The following is an 18,730-nucleotide window of genomic DNA, read 5'->3' as shown; positions in this document are numbered from 1 at the left end:
GCGCCATTGAGCGCGCGACTGGGCCATATCTGACAATGTCTCTAGCCATTGACGTGGCTCGTCTCGGGGTCCCCATCCAGGAAGACGGAAGTGACCAGCGCAGCTGAGTTTGCTGGTTGGTTGCAGTGAAGGGACGACGTTCTATGTTTCGGTTCTCCTCCTTAAGTACGAAAGCCGACGTTCGGGAATGGGTACGGGCTCTTCGGTCAGCTTTGCCTTTTTCCGGTGCCCGCAACGCTCGAATAGTGTGAATATCATACACTCACCATCCTTCAAAGACCTCCGACTTAACTTAAATCCGCTCCATATTCCCCGTCTTCTACAACACGTGTAGCCCAGTCCATGACAGTCATCACCAATATTATCGCCTTCTGTACATTGGGATGAACGAACTGTAAAGTTGTTGAATCCATTCTTTACCATGAACCCACATCAATTTAAGGTGAAAATAAGCAAGTTTTTGCAATTCTAATCTTTCGGCAACCCTTACCACTGCTGGCTGCTCACATTGCCAAACATTCCTACGTTCACAGAAAGGCTTGCAAGCTTCTACATCTTCACATCAAGAGTGTGAAAGAGGATGATCACTACACCATAAGGGATCGTGGTAAGCCGAATCTTCGGTATCAACTCTCAAATTTGATAATAATATCAGGTTCAGAACGTTACAAGCTTGCCCTGACTTTACCCCGGGTGTGGATGGTACTCGCTGAACCAGACTGAGATTGGCTGTAGTTTTAAACATTTCGAACTCGAAGTAGGTGTTGGGTGCCTAGGAATAAGCTTTATTCATGTCATTTTTGGAGCACTGTAGCCTCCAACTGTGAAATAATGTTCACCTTGGCCCATATCCCTGGATTGATCCTGCCTGACAGATTTGAAATTCCGTACATGACGCCATTCATCGGTGCACCCGGTCTCTACTTCACACAATGTCAAGCAGCTTCTCCCTATGAGCTGTCGGAAGACTAGAAAAGGGGGCGAAATGGACCAAGTGGTTAGAGCGCGAATTTACTGATCGGAAGGTCCGTGGTTTGAACCCGAACTCTGTCTCTCGACTTCCCCTGTTCCGGCTTGGACAATCTGGCAGTATCCCAGCCCTCGTGCTTCCTTCGGGTGGTATGGCAGCTAGGTCCCGAAAGGGTGCTACAGCTGAACGATTTTTTCAGACTAGAAAAGGATGGATTTAAGCTTTTAGCATCAATCTGAAATCAAGCTACCTCCACTTCTGTCATTCTTGTCAGCGCGAAATATCATACATGCAGAAGGGAAAGGTTCACTCTATTGAGTGTCATTTGAATCCGGTAACATCCAATTCCATTTTTTCAATCTACGATTTTAATCGCAGAATGCGTACATTGCTTGATATCACTGCCAAGCCACCCGCTGGCTTCCGTTTCACGGGATATTCTATGAACTCTTTGAAACTTTACAATGCGTAGATCGGGTTACACGAAAACCATCGTGCTTTTGGTTCCGCGACTGCAGCCTTCGTTTTCTGACGGTCCTCAGTTCCGATCGATCCAGGAAGACTTTTCTCGTGATCTATATGTGTGACAGAGCATTCTTTTGCAATCATCCGCATATTTCAGAACCATTTTCACTTGGCGAGGTTATTCTCCCGGCTTAGCACCCTCTGTACGCAGGAGAACCGCCACAAGAACCTGTAGATCCAGGTCGTTGAAATCACACATTTCCAATATGTGCTCTTGTGAGAATTCTCTGCTTGCGCTCCCGTGCCTAATAATGAATCTGCATGGAAATCAGTCACCCATCGCATGGATGTCCGTTGGCTTTTGGCCGATTTTCCATCCACTTATGTTCGAACCTGGTCTTGCAAACCCCTTCTCGGACAGAATATAGCATCATCCGTACCCTCGTAGCCAATCGTTACATAAGGTGAGCAGGTAAAACGCAGGGCGAGATGGCCGAAGTGGTTAGAGCGCGGATTACTAACCTGAAGGTCCGCGGTTCGAATCCGCCCTCCGCCACTCGACTTCCCCTGTCTAGGCTTGGGCAACCTGGCAGTATCCCAGCCCTCGTGCTCCCTTCGGGTGGCATGGCAGCTAGGCACCGGAAGGGTGCTACAGCTGAACGCTTTATCTTCTTTATCTACTCAGGGTTTAACTCAGTTTCTTCTCACCTCATCTGAATGTGCTGATAACAGGAATGGGCTTAGACGTGGTGAGCTGTAAATGAAGATAGAGATCCCCGGATACGGTTAGCAGAAATCGCTGCAGCAGGGAAAGAAGCTCAGCTGGCTGGTTTGCGCAGCTTACGGGGTTCATCTCGGACTGTCCCATGACTCGTTCCGTGTAATCGTTAATTAAAGCCATATTTTCCAAGCGAGTCTCAAACGATACGCCTGGAACTGCAGTCGACTCATTTAAACTGACCCATATAAATTGACTCATGTTTCTTACAAACGTTCGCTTTCTCATATGAAAACAAAACGTCAATACCAAAAAGAAAGCTGGCAGTTACCTCTCGTGTCCATACTGAACATCGAAGCCACCGATACAGATCAGCCGTCCGGTTGGCGAGTTTGCATTTGTTTCCCCAACTCTGTTTGTCCGTCGCCTTCACCGCGAAATCAGCGTTCTGGTTGTCCCAGGTCACGTGGTCTGCGTAAGTCATATCCCAAAACAGTCGTGTGCACTCCTGATCGCCGGGGGTGTTGTGTCCACATGAGAGGAGGAATGTGCTCATAGTTATTCACATGTCACACTCTACTCGTCTGAGAGGGCGGGTGGAAGTTTCTCGTGCAATGGTTTTTGAGCCAAACGCAGATGGACAAGTGAGTTCACGCATTCGAGACGCTATAGGGTAATCGCTGGATTATCAAGTATATGAAGGAGTCACGCCTTTCTGCCACAATAAAATTGTACCACTCTCTGCAGCGTGGAGAAAAAGCACCGTTTGTTTGTATTATCCCTTTTCGAGGGTCTTCAGTAGTGAACGTTTCAAGATTCCCTGGAGGTTGCGCAGTTCTCAACTGAACCCATGTTCGTATGACCGCCTGATCATCACTACACTTCCTCACAAAGGTCACTACCGTCATAAAGTTTGAAAATTACAGACCAACGTAAGATGAGCAGGTAAAACTCAGGGTTTAACTCAGTTTCTTCTCACCCCATCTGAATTTGTTGATAACAGAAATGGGCTTAAACGTGGCAAGTTGTAAATGAAGATAGAGATCCCCGGATACGGTTAGCAGAAATCGCTGCAGCAGGGAAAAGAAGGTCAACATGGCTGGTTTTCGCAGCTTACGAGGTTCATCGCGGACTGTCCCATGACTCGTAGGATACAACATCAATAAAATCCTTCATGGAACTAAAAATCGAACCTGGCGCCAACGAGTTTGGTTGTACAGAGCCTAAAGCGAATGCTGGAGAGCCTCCTTTTCAAATTGTTGTAAGCGAAGATCTTGTATGAACAGGCGATATTGTTCTTACCTTTAGGGGTGGAATGGCTCAGTGGTTAGAGTGCGAATTTACTGGCCAGGAGGTTTGTGGTTCGAACAAGACCTCTGCCTCTCGACTTCCCCTCTCTAGGTTTGAACAACCTGATAGTATTCCAGCCCTCATGCTTCCTTCGAGTGGCGTGGCAGTTCGGCAACGCAAGGGTGCTACAGCTGAACGATTTTTTGGGAAAAGCGGAAAAAAAACACGTGCGATATTTTACTGGGTGGCCAGAATGCTCGATCCTTTGACATGCATTTTACAGTATATGTGGTCGTTGAATGCGCTTGCTAACCAGAAACTCCTCAACGGCACCCATTAGTAGCAGTTTAATGACGTCCCCGGGTAAACCGCGGTAGTCAGCTTGTTATTTTCTTGAGTTGGAAATCCGCCTCGTTGCCAGGCACTCATAGATGCTGCATGTGTCTTACACTGTTTGTACTTTCTACCTTTAGACCCACAATCATCTTCGTCCGACTCCGATACGACATGCATCGGCACACTGAACTCACACGAGGTGACCCAGATTCTCTACACTCTGAATCTGCCGAGCCTGTTACTCTCCTCCATCCACTGGTTTATAATTGCGTTACGATTTTCCGGACAGTTTGTACACCTGGTTGTCTTCGACTGCGAGTGAGTTGCTTCCTGGGTTTCCCAATCGTGGTAATTGAAGTAATTTACTGCTTCCTACCCAACTAAGTCGACGAGCTCACAAACCGTGCATCGAAGTACAATGGTTCCAGCTACTACGGGTCCTTTCTCTAAGGACGCGGAAAATAGGGGAATGAGAGCCATACGTTGGAGGCGATGTTCCAATCTCTGCTGCATTATCGTCGAACAGTTCTGTATGCCCGCCATGTCAGGGAGTAAGAAGCACGCGATGAAACTTTGATTCAAGACTGCCACTGACCGCGTGGCCCAGCCATATCTGTTAGAGTTACTAACCATTGATATGTCTCGACCAGCAGGCCCCATCCGAGGAGACGGCAGTTACCAAGGAGACTCAGTTTACGGGTAAGGTTTCCTTGCCAGGTAAGGGACCAACCGTCCCAATTAAAGTGTATGAGAAAAAATCGTTCAGCTGTAACACCCTTCCGGTGCCTAGCTGCCATGCTACCCGAAGGAAGCACGAGGGCTGGAATACTGCCAGGGTACCCAAGCCTAGTCAGGAGAAGTCAGGAGGCACAGGTTAGGTTCGAACCACGAGCCTTCCGGTTAGTAAATTCGCACTCTAACCATTGAGCCATCTCGCCCCCACGAAGCATTTATAACTATCGTTTTATGATCCTCTCGTTCCGGATATTCACACTCGGCAATGGCTGTCTTCTGCCCTGAAGTGCCACTGTTTTTTCTTGGAATATCATATTGATTAGACCGCAGTCTCCGACTAAAAGGCCACATGTAGTTTATCGATGGCTGCTTTTTAGGTGTGAGCAACCCGGAAGTTTTCAGAACGCTTTACTGTGACATGACATCTATACAGGGGGCGAGATGGCTCAAGTGGTTAGAGCGCGAACTTACTGACCGGAAGGTCCGTGGTTCGAATCCGAACTCTCTCTCTCTCGACTTCCCCTGTCTAGGCTTGGGCAACCTGGTAGTATCCCAGCCCTCGTGCAACCTTCAGGTGGCATGGCAGCTAGGCACTGAAATGTTGCTACAACTGATCGTCGTCGACATCCATATACCGAACGAACACTTTTCTATGCCTGTTTCTCACTTTGTCGTCACTCATATCTTCTTGCTTTATACCTGGTTGTTCTTGCTGTCCAACAGGTCGTCGGATCGCTATTTGTTTCGAACTGGACTTGGAGCTATCTGGTTTCCAGTATCTCCGAAATGCAAGTCCACAGAGGTATGATGCGCAACAATAAATATTGTTTAATCCACGACCAATGACGACATGGTAAGATCACCCCCACATACTGACCCCCAGAGAACTCGTTCAACCTGACAACTACACACATCGGTTCTCTGTCCGCCCTCAGTTCAGTCAGTATTACATGAACTAGAAAGACCTGTTCAGGTTGGCCATCAAAACTTGCAAGGTCGTTTAGTTTAGCTCTCGGTTGAGCGAAAGGTACATTGAGTGTGACATTGTCTCTTCGCCTTAATGCATGAGAGACTCGATTTCCGTAACGTGTATGGTTGAGTGCGTGTTAGTCCATCCGTTCACCTGTTGGCTGGATGCATTCGCTCATTACAATGGTACAGTGCTTCATTTGGCAGCTCTCGCAACGCACTCCCCTTAGTTTGTTCAAATATTACTTTTGGCGTTTTTCACAGAATTGCGTCAAGACATTGGGTCAGGACATTTCGGTAGAGTGAGGCTAAAAAATCTAATCATGTTAGCGCACGATTGCCCAATGTTTGTAGTGGTTATTCCGATGAAGTTTCAACCTTCTCAGAGAGTGACATCCGAAGTTCCCAATCCATTCTGGACTTTCCTTTCTCTCCTTCCTGGGTTCGGGCAGTTCGGCACAATAACTTCCCCCCCACACACACACACACCGATGCGGAAAGCGTATCCAACTATTCGAATGTGTTGCTTCTTGAAGATATGAAGTATTGTATCACGCTCTGCACCTAAGTCTTGGAGAGTTTACTTCGTTTGCATTGATCGCAGCGTGTGTTATGCTCGCTGGTTGCTGTAATTTACACCAACGAGTGGTTTTTGTGCCTTTTGGATAAGGTCACATTTGAGACACGAGGTTGTATGTCACGACAGTACTAGCGAAAACAGGGGCGCAATGAGTATCGGGCTCTAACCTGGGTTTGTACTCGACCGTGTCACAGCGATTCGTACTGCATACGTATCTGGGACTGGACTCTTGTCAAGAGTCCCTTGGACTTTGCGGCATGATGCGTCAGTGATGCTTACTGTGTCCGTCGTTTAATCTGGCAACGTGGGTCAATACCACAGGGCGTTTGCACTGCTGTCTCCTCTTTAGGTGTCCTTGTCGAGGGTATCCTTGAGGTTACCCGTGGGAAAATTACCATCGCAAACTCACTGTGGGGCTTCCTACGGGTAACATAGTAACCGCACGCTGAAAGATGTCTTCATTTCAGCAAACACGTTTGTTGATCACCCAAGGGCGAATTCAAATCTCGAACTTGGTATTCACCAAGTATTTAACACTTGTACATAACTCTTTCTGATAGGTATTCAAAGTTTGTATTCGCTGCCTGTTGACCCAGAGGGAACTCTCCTCTTTTAATGGAATTTGGAACACACCTCTGGACTGCTGGGTATCGCACTGCCCGGTAGACGTTGGAACGAATAGTCCGACACGTAAAACAGCCCAACCATGGTAGATTTGCTCATCTTATGAGCACAGCCCGGTCGATGGTCACTTTGTGAGCTCCAATCACGACGGAGATGGCCATGGGTTGTGACTGGAATTCGATCAATGGCCCCATTCTGTTTACATCATCCCTTCTAGTCTGCGAAGGTGCCACTGGTTCGGCGCGAGGTCCTCGGGGTTCAGTATGTGTTTGTCTCCCCCTGTTAACCAAGTCAAGATGTTTGTGACGCTATTCAACATATTTCGGACCCTCATATATCGCTCTTCCTTGGACATGTTTGAATAGGTCTTCTCGTTTCAGCAACTAACCCAATCAGGACGGGATTCACATCCATGGCCACAACTCTGTTCACCGACGGAGGCGTTGCGTGATCTGTGGCACTTTGTGGTTTCTTCCAATCGCACAACCAAACGGCCCCCTTCCCAGCTCCCTGTCCCTTGTCTCATCAGCTGTTCGCAGACAACTCCAGATCAGTTGGTTTACTTAAGTCGTCTGCTCCGGACAACGCGACACTCTAGTTTGGCACGATCTTCAATGCCTCGTGACTGCCGCTTCTTGGACTTGAGTGCACTTTTTCAACGGGACACTTCAGGTTGCGCATTTGAAGAGGCTGAACTGGATTTCAAGACCAAACTGGTTGATGAGTGTCGCTCTGTATCCCAACAGCTTTTCATCTCATCAGAACAGGGCGCACCAAAGCTGAAACCGCGAAACTATTCGACAATACAGGAATTCTTACGGGTCGGAAAGGTTCACAGTTTGCCATGGATGGAGGTGAGTTTTTGACTGTCACCTCTGACGGGCTTGGTGGACATCTATTTTGGAAGGGTTTTCTGAGTGCTCTCCTCTCCAGTCCTTGCATATGCGTCGATGTTGTTGTATATTTTCTCTCCTTTCTTTCTGCTTTGTTTCAGGCTCCCCTGGAGTTGCACATTTTGCGTCAACTAAAAACTTCCTGTTCCTTGATAAATGAGAAAACGGAAATGGAACTCTGTCGTCCCACTCTTGAAGCCGTCCCGGATTCCATACTGCGCCGACTGGCCTCTGTGGGCTTGGGTCGCACTCGGCTCACTCGACTCGCTGGCCTCTATGGTTGGCAAGGATTCAGTGGTCTACTGAGTTTCGAACTAGCCAGCAACACAGAGTCACGTGATGAGACGGTCCAACCGTTTGTGACCAATAGTCTAGATGTTCTCCAAATCCTTTATCGATTCTTCAGGCATGTGTATGAGTAAGTTAATAGGTACTGACCGGTTTTCGCCAATCGGTGAGTTCACCGAATCCCCTGAAATTCATTTACAAAGTGAAAAGGACAAAGTAAACATTGGCTACTGGACGCCTTATGACGCGGAGCTCTTTTAGGCTGCCCAAATCTAGTGACACAAGCGTTCTCAGAGCAGAAATTTTCTGACAGCCTTGGTAAAAATGAAAGCACATCTATCGTATCGCAACTGGTCCTAGACATACCATCCAAAATAGAACGACTGGTTTCTTTACCGGCTGGTAATCGACCGTGGTGCATGGTAATGGCACTAATTTTGCATCTCGAACACACTACTCACTGTTTAGTTAGTGGCGTCGTTCAATTTTTTTTTACTGCCGTCAAACCATGGCCAGCGTTACGTCGCGTAACTCGGCTATTTGTTTCACTCATTCTGCCCTATAGTCACCTTAGTCGTCATCTTCGCTTACATATGGGTGAAGACAAAATTCACTTCAAGCGGAACACAGTGGGATCCGAACCGTTTGACTACTCTGCTATGACGTCAGAAACCAAGACATACGGACAAGGCAAGTTGTTGGCTTGGACAGCTGGTGGTAACACGATGTTGGATCCTGCTGGGGACCGGCACTCACAGTGTTTGGACATGGACCGGTCAATCGAGTTGATGCGAAAGGTTCAAAGACAATTTCAGGTGCGTCATAAATGCTACCGCGACGCTGTACTCGTTTTCATTGCCTTAGCCCAAGAAGTGCTGTAAACTTTAATGCACATGAGGACAGTCGCTTCACCAGTAACCCTATTCAATTCAAACCTACATATTGAGCAGATTGCCACGGTAATAATTGACAACCCTCCGATGATTTGGGTGGGGGGGCGTAGGTAGCTGCACATTGCAGGTGGGAAATGATAAATTGGTGCAAAAATTCAGCACTCTCAGTGGGTTGTCAGTTGGGGGATTGGGAAGGGAGCTATGAATTGAAGGCAATAGCTTGGATACACGAGCGCCATTGAGGGCGCGACTGGTCCATGTCTGACGATGTGTCTCGTCTCGACGTTCCCATCCAAGGGGACGGCATTGACCAGCGCAGTTGGGTTCGCTCGTAATGGCTTTCATAATTCGCTGCCAAGTTATTCTTCGATCTGTCCTAGCTTGCTTCAACCCTTCGCGTGGTTCTACGAAAAGAGTCGTCCTTCGAGGAAGTCTGTCCACCAGCATACGGAGCACGTGACCAAGCCAGGGCAACCTATGCAGTGTGATCAGTTCGTCTATCGTGGACGAGTTGTTTTTTTTCCCGAAAAGCACTCAAAGTACTTCAGCATTACTGATCCAATGTGCACTCCACACTCGAGCAATTCTCTTCATGTGCTCTCCATGTTATTTTTATATTCGGTAGATCATTCGCTTCGTATAGCCCTTTGTGAGTAGAGGAAGCGGGAGCGAGATGGCCCAAGTGGTTAGAGCGCGAATTTACTGACCGGAAGGTCCGTGGTTCGCACCCGACCTCTGTCTCTCGACTTCCCCCGTCTAGGCTTGGGCAACCTTCGGGTTGCATGGCAGCTAGGCACCGAAGGGGTGCTACAGCTGAACGATTTGGGTAGGATAAACGTGAAAGCCTTGACCTCAACAAACTCGACCGCCTTGCTATTTGAATAAGCATCCTGTGCTAGGATGCATGAATTATAACAACTACTGAATACACGGTATGATCGAACAGTCACTGAAACTGACCTATTAGAGTCTTCTTAGATGGGCGCGGAATTACAACGATGGGTGAGCCGCACTTCAGAAGGCCTTGTGTAAAAGTACGTGTTTTCTTACGTGTTTTCTTGCAAGCCAATTGCCGACCCCTGTGAAGAGATCAACTGCTACGTGAACAACAGCTACCAGTGAACTCATCCGGGCCACCGATGTTCACCGCAGTACCCTTCAATGCATGACCTAGCCTCATGTCCCCCTGAAGTAAGGAAATCTGACTTAGGGACTTGAAGCTGCAAAAAATAGAATCATTAAGCTGTAGCACCCTTCCGGTGCCTAGCTGCCATGCCACCCGAAGGTTGCACGAGGGTTGGGATACTGCCAGGTTGCCCAAGCCTAGAGGGGGGGAAGTCGAGAGGCAGAGGTCGGGTTCGAACCACGGACCTTCCGGACGGTAAATTCACGGCCTAACCACTTAAGCCATGTCGCTGCAAACCAGTTATAGGTTAAGTGGTGCAGCAGGCTTGGACTACCGCCCGAGTTGCCTACCACCTCCGCTACGTAGCTATCCTGTCAACAGAATACTCTAGGTCTCCGACCTCAATCTGTTGCTGTTGGCCAACCGTGTTGTCCCTGAACTCGTGCCAGCCATTGCCGTCAACCCCACTCTTTGCTCTCTTCTCTTTGAGAAGAACTGTGACACAAGCAAAAAACGACCAGAAATCCCATTTATCGTTTAATACTTGGTTTGACTGGTTCAATAGAAGCTGTCTCTGACGGCTACTACTTATGATAATGTCAGTTCTTTAATTTAGACCAAAAAACAGTCTTTGATGCTGGTTCATCTCTCTCTCTATGTGTGTGTTCTCTTCCCTTTTCGTTTCTACCCAGGAGGCCCGAGTGAAACATTCCCTTCCTCCTTATCCTTCCTTACCAAGCCCATCGATCAAACTCGGAAGGTCAGTGGAGTCATATGTTTTCCTCTTCGTTACCACGATCCTCTGGCGGTTCTTTGTTTGAATCAATTAATTGTATGGTGAACAGATCTAATTTTGGATAAGAAGTTGTTCATGGTGAATATCAGAGGGAGCTGTGTGATAAGGAGGTGAAAAGTACACGTAACATGGTCTGGAAATGGTTTCGCTTCCCCGACCTCCTGCTTACGAGGTCGTCACTCGACTGACTGGGCCACCGAGGACACTTATGCTCTCACAATTGACTCGCCACACTTGTTTCCAGTGAGCTAACAGCTATTGTCTGTCAGTGCCACTAGTTATCTCCTTCGTGAGATCTCCACAATCGACTCAACCCAGAGAACCCCTCGACACGTCAGATCTTGGAGAACAGGGAGGCCCAATCTTGCCACGGTCTCGTCGCCATCTTCCAACCCAATGTTCTTTGAGGAATCTGGGGCAACAAGTCAATGTTCCCAGGTTCGAAGCGGTTGCTAGTTCAGAGGTACCAGATAGTCAGGCATACTGAACTATCAGGTGCTCCACCCAGCACGCCAGGTGTTTTCGTAGGTTGTGTGCCAGTATATAATGTGCTTCGTGTCGACTAGATGGAAGAGTATTTGGGCGTAGATCATAAGGTTGACGGAAACTCGGGAACTGCGCCTACCTGATGAGTCCCAAGAGGGGCGAAACCGGTCGTGGGCTGTCGAAGAGTTTTCACCAACCTTGTGAGTAGTTTCTTTTATGAAAGTATCTGGGCGTCTCCAAAGGCAGCCTGTCCAGGGCACCATGGCTTACGATCAGCTCCAAGGCTATTTCTTGTACTTTGCTTTACTGTCAGGCAGATTGTTGCACACACTCTGCTAGTAGCTGGCGAATCGATATAGCAGAAATCACGCCGCGCATTTTGGTGTGTCACAGTTTGTAACACTGAAAAGTGATCCAAGGATCTCATGACCAGAGAGCACCTATATTGGCGAAAGGAGTGAAGCCCTTTGTGCGAAGTTATTCATTAGCAAACATGAATCAAGCGGCTACAAGTAATTAAACGCGAAAGTAAACATCTCAGTTTTTCAACAACAAAAAATGAACATTCTCAAGTGTTCACTTGAACTCTTCTGTACTTTCTTCGATCATTAAACAATCATAAACGAACACTGCAAATCGGTTCCATAATTTTCTTACTAACTTCCACCTTCCGTCAGATACGGAGGCGGACGCTGGACACTAGACAATAGACTACTTGCTTGCTTCATCAGTAGCATACGCCGTCACGCTTGTACTACAGCAACTAATAAATGGTCAATAATCGTGTCTCTATGACAACTGCCGGATGATTGTCTAATCGATGTCCTACAAGTGAACACCAATCAGCACCTGGATCGTATTCATACAGTTAGTAGTACGGATCTTTTCAGGATAAGCCCCGCCAGTAATGCAAAAAGTGCATGTGCGAAAAGTTAAGCCCCGCCACTTTTTGCCAGTTCCAATTTAATGTACGCACACAGCCTTCACCTATTTTTGATGAAACCAATTCCTTATGCACATCCAGGCTCATTTTGTGCAAAAATTTTCTCCGTTCGGGTGTAAAACCTTAAATGAAGCTTCTGACGCTTTCAACTCTCGTTCATGACAAGGAGACAGAAATACGGCTTTTGCAAAGCCGCGGAGTGATTCATCAGCAACTTTTAGCAACAATGGCTACCAAATGACAATTTCAACTGTTTCTGACAGGTGGAGGTGTAATGCCCGCCAGTGTCGGCAATATATCAGTCTTCGAAAGGGAACTTGGTTGGAGTTTAGGACAGTAATTATATTCATTTATTGCTGGTCCGAAAATTTGGCAAAAATCAAATTCTGCTCAGAGAAATTATCTATTAGCCACACCACCGCTGTTGACTGAAAGAACTTTCTTCGCGAAGTTTGCGGCTGGCAGCTTTTGCAGACTCCAACAGCTATCGGTGGCCTAGGTCTACACGTCGAGATCGATGAAACGTTAATATCTCACCGTAAAAACCACGCAGGGCGAGTCCTTCCCCAGCAGTGGATTTTCGGAGGGATCTGCCGGGGGACTAAGGAGATGTTCAGTGCCAGATCGAATTGCCACCACTTTGATGGACACAATCCAGGCCTACATCACTCCCGGCTCAATCATCATCTCCGATATGTGGGCATCGTACTAAGGAATTGAAACGATGATTGACATGACTTTTACTCATGAAATGGTTAATCATACCGAACAATTTGTGGATCCAACGACTGGAGCTCACACACAAACCATCGAATCTCTTTGGCACGTCTACAAGATGCAGAATAAATGCCAATGCGGCACACACCGATCATTAGTGGACAGCTACTTGTGTGAGTTCGTTTGGAGGCAAAGGTACCGAAAAACGGACCTTTTCATTCAAATTATTAGTGGCATGTCCCAATTTCATCCTCTCCAATAAAAACCAGAAGTACAAATTTCATATCCTCTTTTTTAACCTTTTTTGGGTGACGGGGGTTAATGTTTTGGCGGGGCTTTTCTGGAAAAGATCCCATCGGCCACTAACATCAAATGGCCTCATGATCCAGTTTTGACATCTGTTTTTCAAAAAAAGAACATTCTCAAGCGTTCACTTGAACTCTCCTGTACTTTCTTCGAATATTAAGCACTCATAAACGAACACTGCAAATCGGTCCCATAATTTTCATAGTAACCCTCACCTTCCGTCAGATACGGACGCGGAGGCTGAACACCAGACAATAGACTACTTGCATGCTTCATCAGTAGCGTACACCGTCACACTTGTACTACAGCAACTACCAAACGGTCAATAATCGTGTCTCAAAGGAAACTGCCGGATGATTTTTCTTCACGGGCCACGTTTAACAGTGAGTCTAATCGATATCCTACAAGTGAACACCAATCGATACATGGGTCGTATACATGCGGTTGGCAGTACTAGCAATCGCCGGGTTTCTTGATCTTGTGATTGTTCGTATCGTCTATCCAACAGCCCACAGATCATGCTGAATTGATGTGACTGACGCAACTTCAAACCCGCATGTGTCCAGATGCCACAAATCGTTGTCCAAAGTATTTGGATGTCCAAGATGTGATGATGATGATCATTCATCCGTAACACCCTTTCAGCGACTAGTTACCATGCTACCCGAAGGAAGCATGAAGCAAGCCTGAACAAGATCAGTTCGCATGCCGGAGTTTGGTTGGAGCACTGGACTTTCCGGTCCCCTTAACCACTGGGTTGTCTCGAGCTCTTTTGCACACCATGTCTGCACACATCTATCACGGAGTCTTGATATCGGGATCGGACATGTGTGACTCTTTTGGACCACTAAATCATCTTGTCCCCGTTTTCATGCCAAAGTACTTTTTCTTAGACCGTAGCAAACAAAGGGTTGAGAGTTCTGTTTTAAAATTCTTGGATTCCAGTCTATCAGAGTTGACATTGACCATCCGTCGACTCTGGTTATTTAGGTAGCAAACGTGTAAAAATTCTTTGTTTCAGGACATTTTGCGCATATTAACTGATTTGAACCTATACAAAGTTTCATTACTCCTGTGAAAACTTTGTCCACCCATGCTTTGTTTTACGAACGTTAGAGGGCTAGGATCTGTTTTACACTCGTCTCTTACCGCCAGCTTGTTTTTTCTTGTTCTGCAGCTTCCGCGAGTCTCGTGCACATGATTTACTCAGCGACGATTCTACCGACACCAGCAGTGACGCGGAATCATCTTCGGGTCATTCTCAAGCCTCTCTTGGTCTCGAGGATGTGGACTGATAACGCTCAACTTGTCCATCTACCCCTCCCCCTTTCTGTACAAATGCGAATTCCAGTACACCGTCACACTTGTACTACAGCAACTACCAAACGGTCAATAATCGTGTCTCAAAGGAAACTGCCGGATGATTTTTCTTCACGGGCCACGTTTAACAGTGAGTCTAATCGATATCCTACAAGTGAACACCAATCGATACATGGGTCGTATACATGCGGTTGGCAGTACTAGCAATCGCCGGGTTTCTTGATCTTGTGATTGTTCGTATCGTCTATCCAACAGCCCACAGATCATGCTGAATTGATGTGACTGACGCAACTTCAAACCCGCATGTGTCCAGATGCCACAAATCGTTGTCCAAAGTATTTGGATGTCCGAGATTTGATTATGATGATCATTCATCCGTAACACCCTTTCAGCGACCAGTTACCATGCTACCCGAAGGAAGCATGAAGCAAGCCTGAACAAGATCAGTTCGCATGCCGGAGTTTTGTTCGAGCACTGGACTTTCCGGTCCCCTTAACCACTGAGTTGTCTCGAGCTCTTTTGCACACCATGTCTGCACACATCTATCACGGAGTCTTGATATCGGGATCGGACATGTGTGACTCTTTTGGACCACTAAATCATCTTGTCCCCGTTTTCATGCCAAAGTACTTTTTCTTAGACCGTAGCAAACAAAGGGTTGAGAGTTCTGTTTTAAAATTCTTGGATTCCAGTCTATCAGAGTTGACATTGACCATCCGTCGACTCTGGTTATTTAGGTAGCAAACGTGTAAAAATTCTTTGTTTCAGGACATTTTGCGCATATTAACTGATTTGAACCTATACAAAGTTTCATTACTCCTGTGAAAACTTTGTCCACCCATGCTTTGTTTTACGAACGTTAGAGGGCTAGGATGTGTTTTACACTCGTCTCTTACCGCCAGCTTGTTTTTTCTTGTTCTGCAGCTTCCGCGAGTCTCGTGCACATGATTTACTCAGCGACGATTCTACCGACACCAGCAGTGACGCGGAATCATCTTCGGGTCATTCTCAAGCCTCTCTTGGTCTCGAGGATGTGGACTGATAACGCTCAACTTGTCCACCTACCCCTCCCCCTTTCTGTACAAATGCGAATTCCAATAATAGCTTCAAATTCACAGACTTTTGTTATTCTTAGTTTTACAGAGTTGATTGTGCGAACACCGAAGTGATAGGGCAGAGCCATCCGATTGAATTAAATACTTGTAGTTCAATTTCTAACGGGGGCTGTTGATTTGTTCACTGGGCTGGGCGGACGTTTAGTCATCACTCGCGATGACCGATGACAGTTTTCTCAAAACTGATGACTTCGCGTTCATTCTGAATTTGGGAAGTTAGCAAAGTAGGATTGCCAAAGGTTGGACCGACTCCTACTCTAGGTGTTATGAAAATTAAACATTCAGTTTAGACTAGTACACTCTCATCTGGTGTGGCTACGAACAAAACATCTATCCCGCAAAACCCCAAAATTGCAACCAAAAAGTTTCCCAGTGGGTTTCAAGCGTGTGTCACGCTACCTGACTGGAGGGTTTATTGATCGTCACAACCAAGATAGTTTTACTGGGTCGTCGTTCGATTGATCGGGCACACCAATCATATTGCTCAAGTGTGAACACGTTCACCTGTTCAGATGCGTCCAACGTGCGTTGGTGGAGTAGTGGTTACACGCTCGCCTCGCAGTTCAGGTTTCCGGGGTTCAGATCCCGGCGCGGCCACTGGGTATGCACTGCTAATGAGCTCTAATAAGAGCGAAACTCGAGTCCAGTGCTTCCCCGTTTGGTGTGGACTCACCGGAATGATTACGCCAGAACAGGAGGACGAGCGTTCAAACGAGAGTGGTATGACTGTGAACAAGCTAACGACCTAGTTTTCACAGGAGACTTACCTGAAAACCTGGCTGAATCTCTCGTTTATGATATTCTCTACAATGCTTTGCAATGCTTCGATTATCGAACCAACTGAACCATGAGGCTGGCCGGCACTGCACAATTACCTGATAAAGAACATCATAAACGAGAGATTCAGCGGGGTTCTAGGTGGGCCACGCGTGAAAACCAAATTCTTATGCAAGTGAGTGTATTAGTCTAGCCGTATGTATAGGGTTATCACAGTGTGCCACAACGTCGCGCAAGCATATTCGTGAGAGGGCGAAAAGCATCGAGCTATAGATGTCCGGTCTAGATTGACTGATACTCTGACCAGTCAAGGGATGCATTCGTTTAGTCCGTAGCCCACATGTGACACATTCGTTCAATCGAAGTGATATTCGATTAGGACAATAACCGATATTTCGTCGTTTTATTTTTGCATCGGTTTGCCCGCGAAGCCCCTTGCCCGTATTTTCACCTTGGAAGTCACGTAACATTTCTTGGACAAGTGCAACTTGCAGTGGTCACATTGCAACGTCCATTTTTCACCAATTAAGTCGATGTGTTAAGGATTCCCAGCTGACGCTTGATTGCTTGACGTCAGATACACTCTGATCTACTCGTGTCACTGAGTGAAGAGAGCTCATCAAAGTTGAAAACTCTTCGACAGCCCACGACCGGTTTTTCCATTCCAGTTCGGGCTCATCAGGTAGGCACAGTCCCCGAGTTTCCGTCAACCTTATGATCTACTTGAACCCGAATTGCACTGTTTTCGAAAAATACACTCATTTGCAAATCAATTTGGTTTTCACGGGAGACTCAATTGAATCTCTCGTTTATGATGTCCTCCAGCTCAATGTGCCGCACACAGGCCGCCTTATGATTCAGCTGACACGATATTCGGGATTCGGCAGTATGCCTTCATAAAGGAAACTACTCACAAGGTTGCTGAAAACTCTTCGACAGCCCACGACCGGTTTTTCCATTCCAGTTCGGGCTCATCAGGTAGGCACAGTCCCCGAGTTTCCGTTGACCCTATGTTCTACTCGAATAACTGTTTGTTCTGTACGAGCACTTGAATGACATGAGATTGAAACTTACTATTCTTCTGCAATTTTCGTTTAAGAAAGAGGGCGTTGTTCTCAGTGCAGCTCAGTTTGGAGTACAATATACTACTGATTTGTACGGAGACAGCGCAGTTAAATAGAACTGTTTCCAGGTCCTTGGACTGTTGTACTGCCGCCTATCTGATCAATCGGACAATGTTGCAAACGCTTGCTCAGATACTGCTCGTGATCGAACCGAAAAGTAGTAAGTGGTGTGTGCGTGAATTGACTAACTGTAGAGCGTCTCTTCGTACGGGGTACTCTTTCCAGCGAGCTGATTCAGCGGTGGAAAACATATTACCGAAGGGAATATCTCTCCCTTGCAGCGCTTTGCAGAGATGTCGAGATGGTTCAAGTGGTTAGAGCGCGAATCTACTGACCGGAAGGTCCGTGGTTCAAGCCCGACCTGTGCCTCTCGACTTCCCCCGTCTAGCCTTGGGCAACCTGGTAGTGTCCCCGCCCTCGTGCTTTCCTTCGAGTGGCGTGGCAGCTAGGCACTGAAAGGGTGCTACAGCTGAACGATGACGATGTATATGATGATTTGCCTCTGAACGTATACCCAGTGCTTGGCTTTACTATATCCATAAAAAACTAATGTACCTTTTTTCGGAATTTCACCCATTCCCACTGCAATCGTTCCACTCATGTCTGTTTCCCCATTCTAGCCTCATTCAACACAATGACAAAGAAAAAGCCTCCGTCTGGACGTCCTGTGAGCGCTAATCCAGCACAAGGGAATGAGGATGAGAGTATCTACCTAAAGCTCAGTGATATTCCCTATGACTTGATGCGTTTCAACATTTCAATGAAGAAGGGTGTTGATCGTCGCGAAGCTCGAAAAGCCTTGTTGTTACGAATGGGTGCAGCTCCACCGAAGAAACAGTTCATCAACTACAAACAACTCATGCGGGATAAAGCCGAAAGCAAAGCGAAGGCAGCCTTGCTCCCGGTTGATGTATGTATTGTTGAACCTGTTTCTCATTGATCCGCTTCACTTTCTAGACCGCTTCAACTACCGTCAACAAACAAGTCCCTTTGAATAAAATAAAACGGAAAAAGAGGCAAAAGACAAAAGGCAAGCAAAGCGGGAGCAAGGTTGCCCGAACTACGTAGGTTGCCTCCGCTTCATGTTCAAGGTCATTCTCACATGATTTCAGGAAATCACGAACCAAATTTCGGAAAACGTCATCTTCGAACAAGAAACGATTGAAGAAGTAATTCTGCTGAACCCTTTGTACAAAGTCTTTTTTTAACAAAGCATTTGATTGTATCCGTTTGCGGTCAAATTAAATCCCACATAATAC

General features: G+C 46.8%; 3 protein-coding genes across 3 annotated transcripts in view; all 3 read left to right on the top strand.

Annotated features, from left to right (window-relative positions):
• The window catches only part of T265_07481 (hypothetical protein), a gene marked incomplete at both ends in the record, with an annotated part of 13,289 nt that extends 2,861 nt beyond the window's left edge, over positions 1-10,428 (top strand). Inside the window, 4 exons of the mRNA XM_009173014.1 lie at positions 7,084-7,541; positions 7,682-7,998; positions 8,443-8,683; positions 10,279-10,428. Coding sequence (XP_009171278.1) covers positions 7,084-7,541; positions 7,682-7,998; positions 8,443-8,683; positions 10,279-10,428 — 1,166 coding nt within the window. The remainder of the gene's footprint in view (positions 1-7,083; positions 7,542-7,681; positions 7,999-8,442; positions 8,684-10,278) is intronic.
• Positions 10,429-14,983: 4,555 nt separating this feature from the next.
• T265_07480 (hypothetical protein) lies at positions 14,984-15,574 on the top strand (the record flags this gene model as incomplete). The annotated part of the gene is made up of 2 exons (XM_009173013.1): positions 14,984-15,081; positions 15,380-15,574. The coding sequence occupies 2 exons, from the start codon at positions 14,984-14,986 to the stop codon at positions 15,495-15,497; spliced, it is 216 nt and encodes a 71-aa protein (XP_009171277.1).
• Positions 15,575-18,105: 2,531 nt separating this feature from the next.
• On the top strand, positions 18,106-18,411 carry T265_07479 (hypothetical protein; the record flags this gene model as incomplete). The annotated part of the gene is made up of 1 exon (XM_009173012.1): positions 18,106-18,411. The coding sequence occupies one exon, from the start codon at positions 18,106-18,108 to the stop codon at positions 18,409-18,411; it is 306 nt and encodes a 101-aa protein (XP_009171276.1).
• Between the last annotated feature and the right edge of the window lie 319 nt (positions 18,412-18,730).

Source organism: Opisthorchis viverrini (assembly GCF_000715545.1).
Source record: "Opisthorchis viverrini unplaced genomic scaffold opera_v5_171, whole genome shotgun sequence".
Classification (NCBI taxonomy): Eukaryota; Metazoa; Platyhelminthes; class Trematoda; order Opisthorchiida; family Opisthorchiidae; genus Opisthorchis; species Opisthorchis viverrini.
The sequence above is the reverse complement of the archived record's forward strand: the minus strand, read 5'-3'. Positions and strand labels throughout refer to the sequence as shown.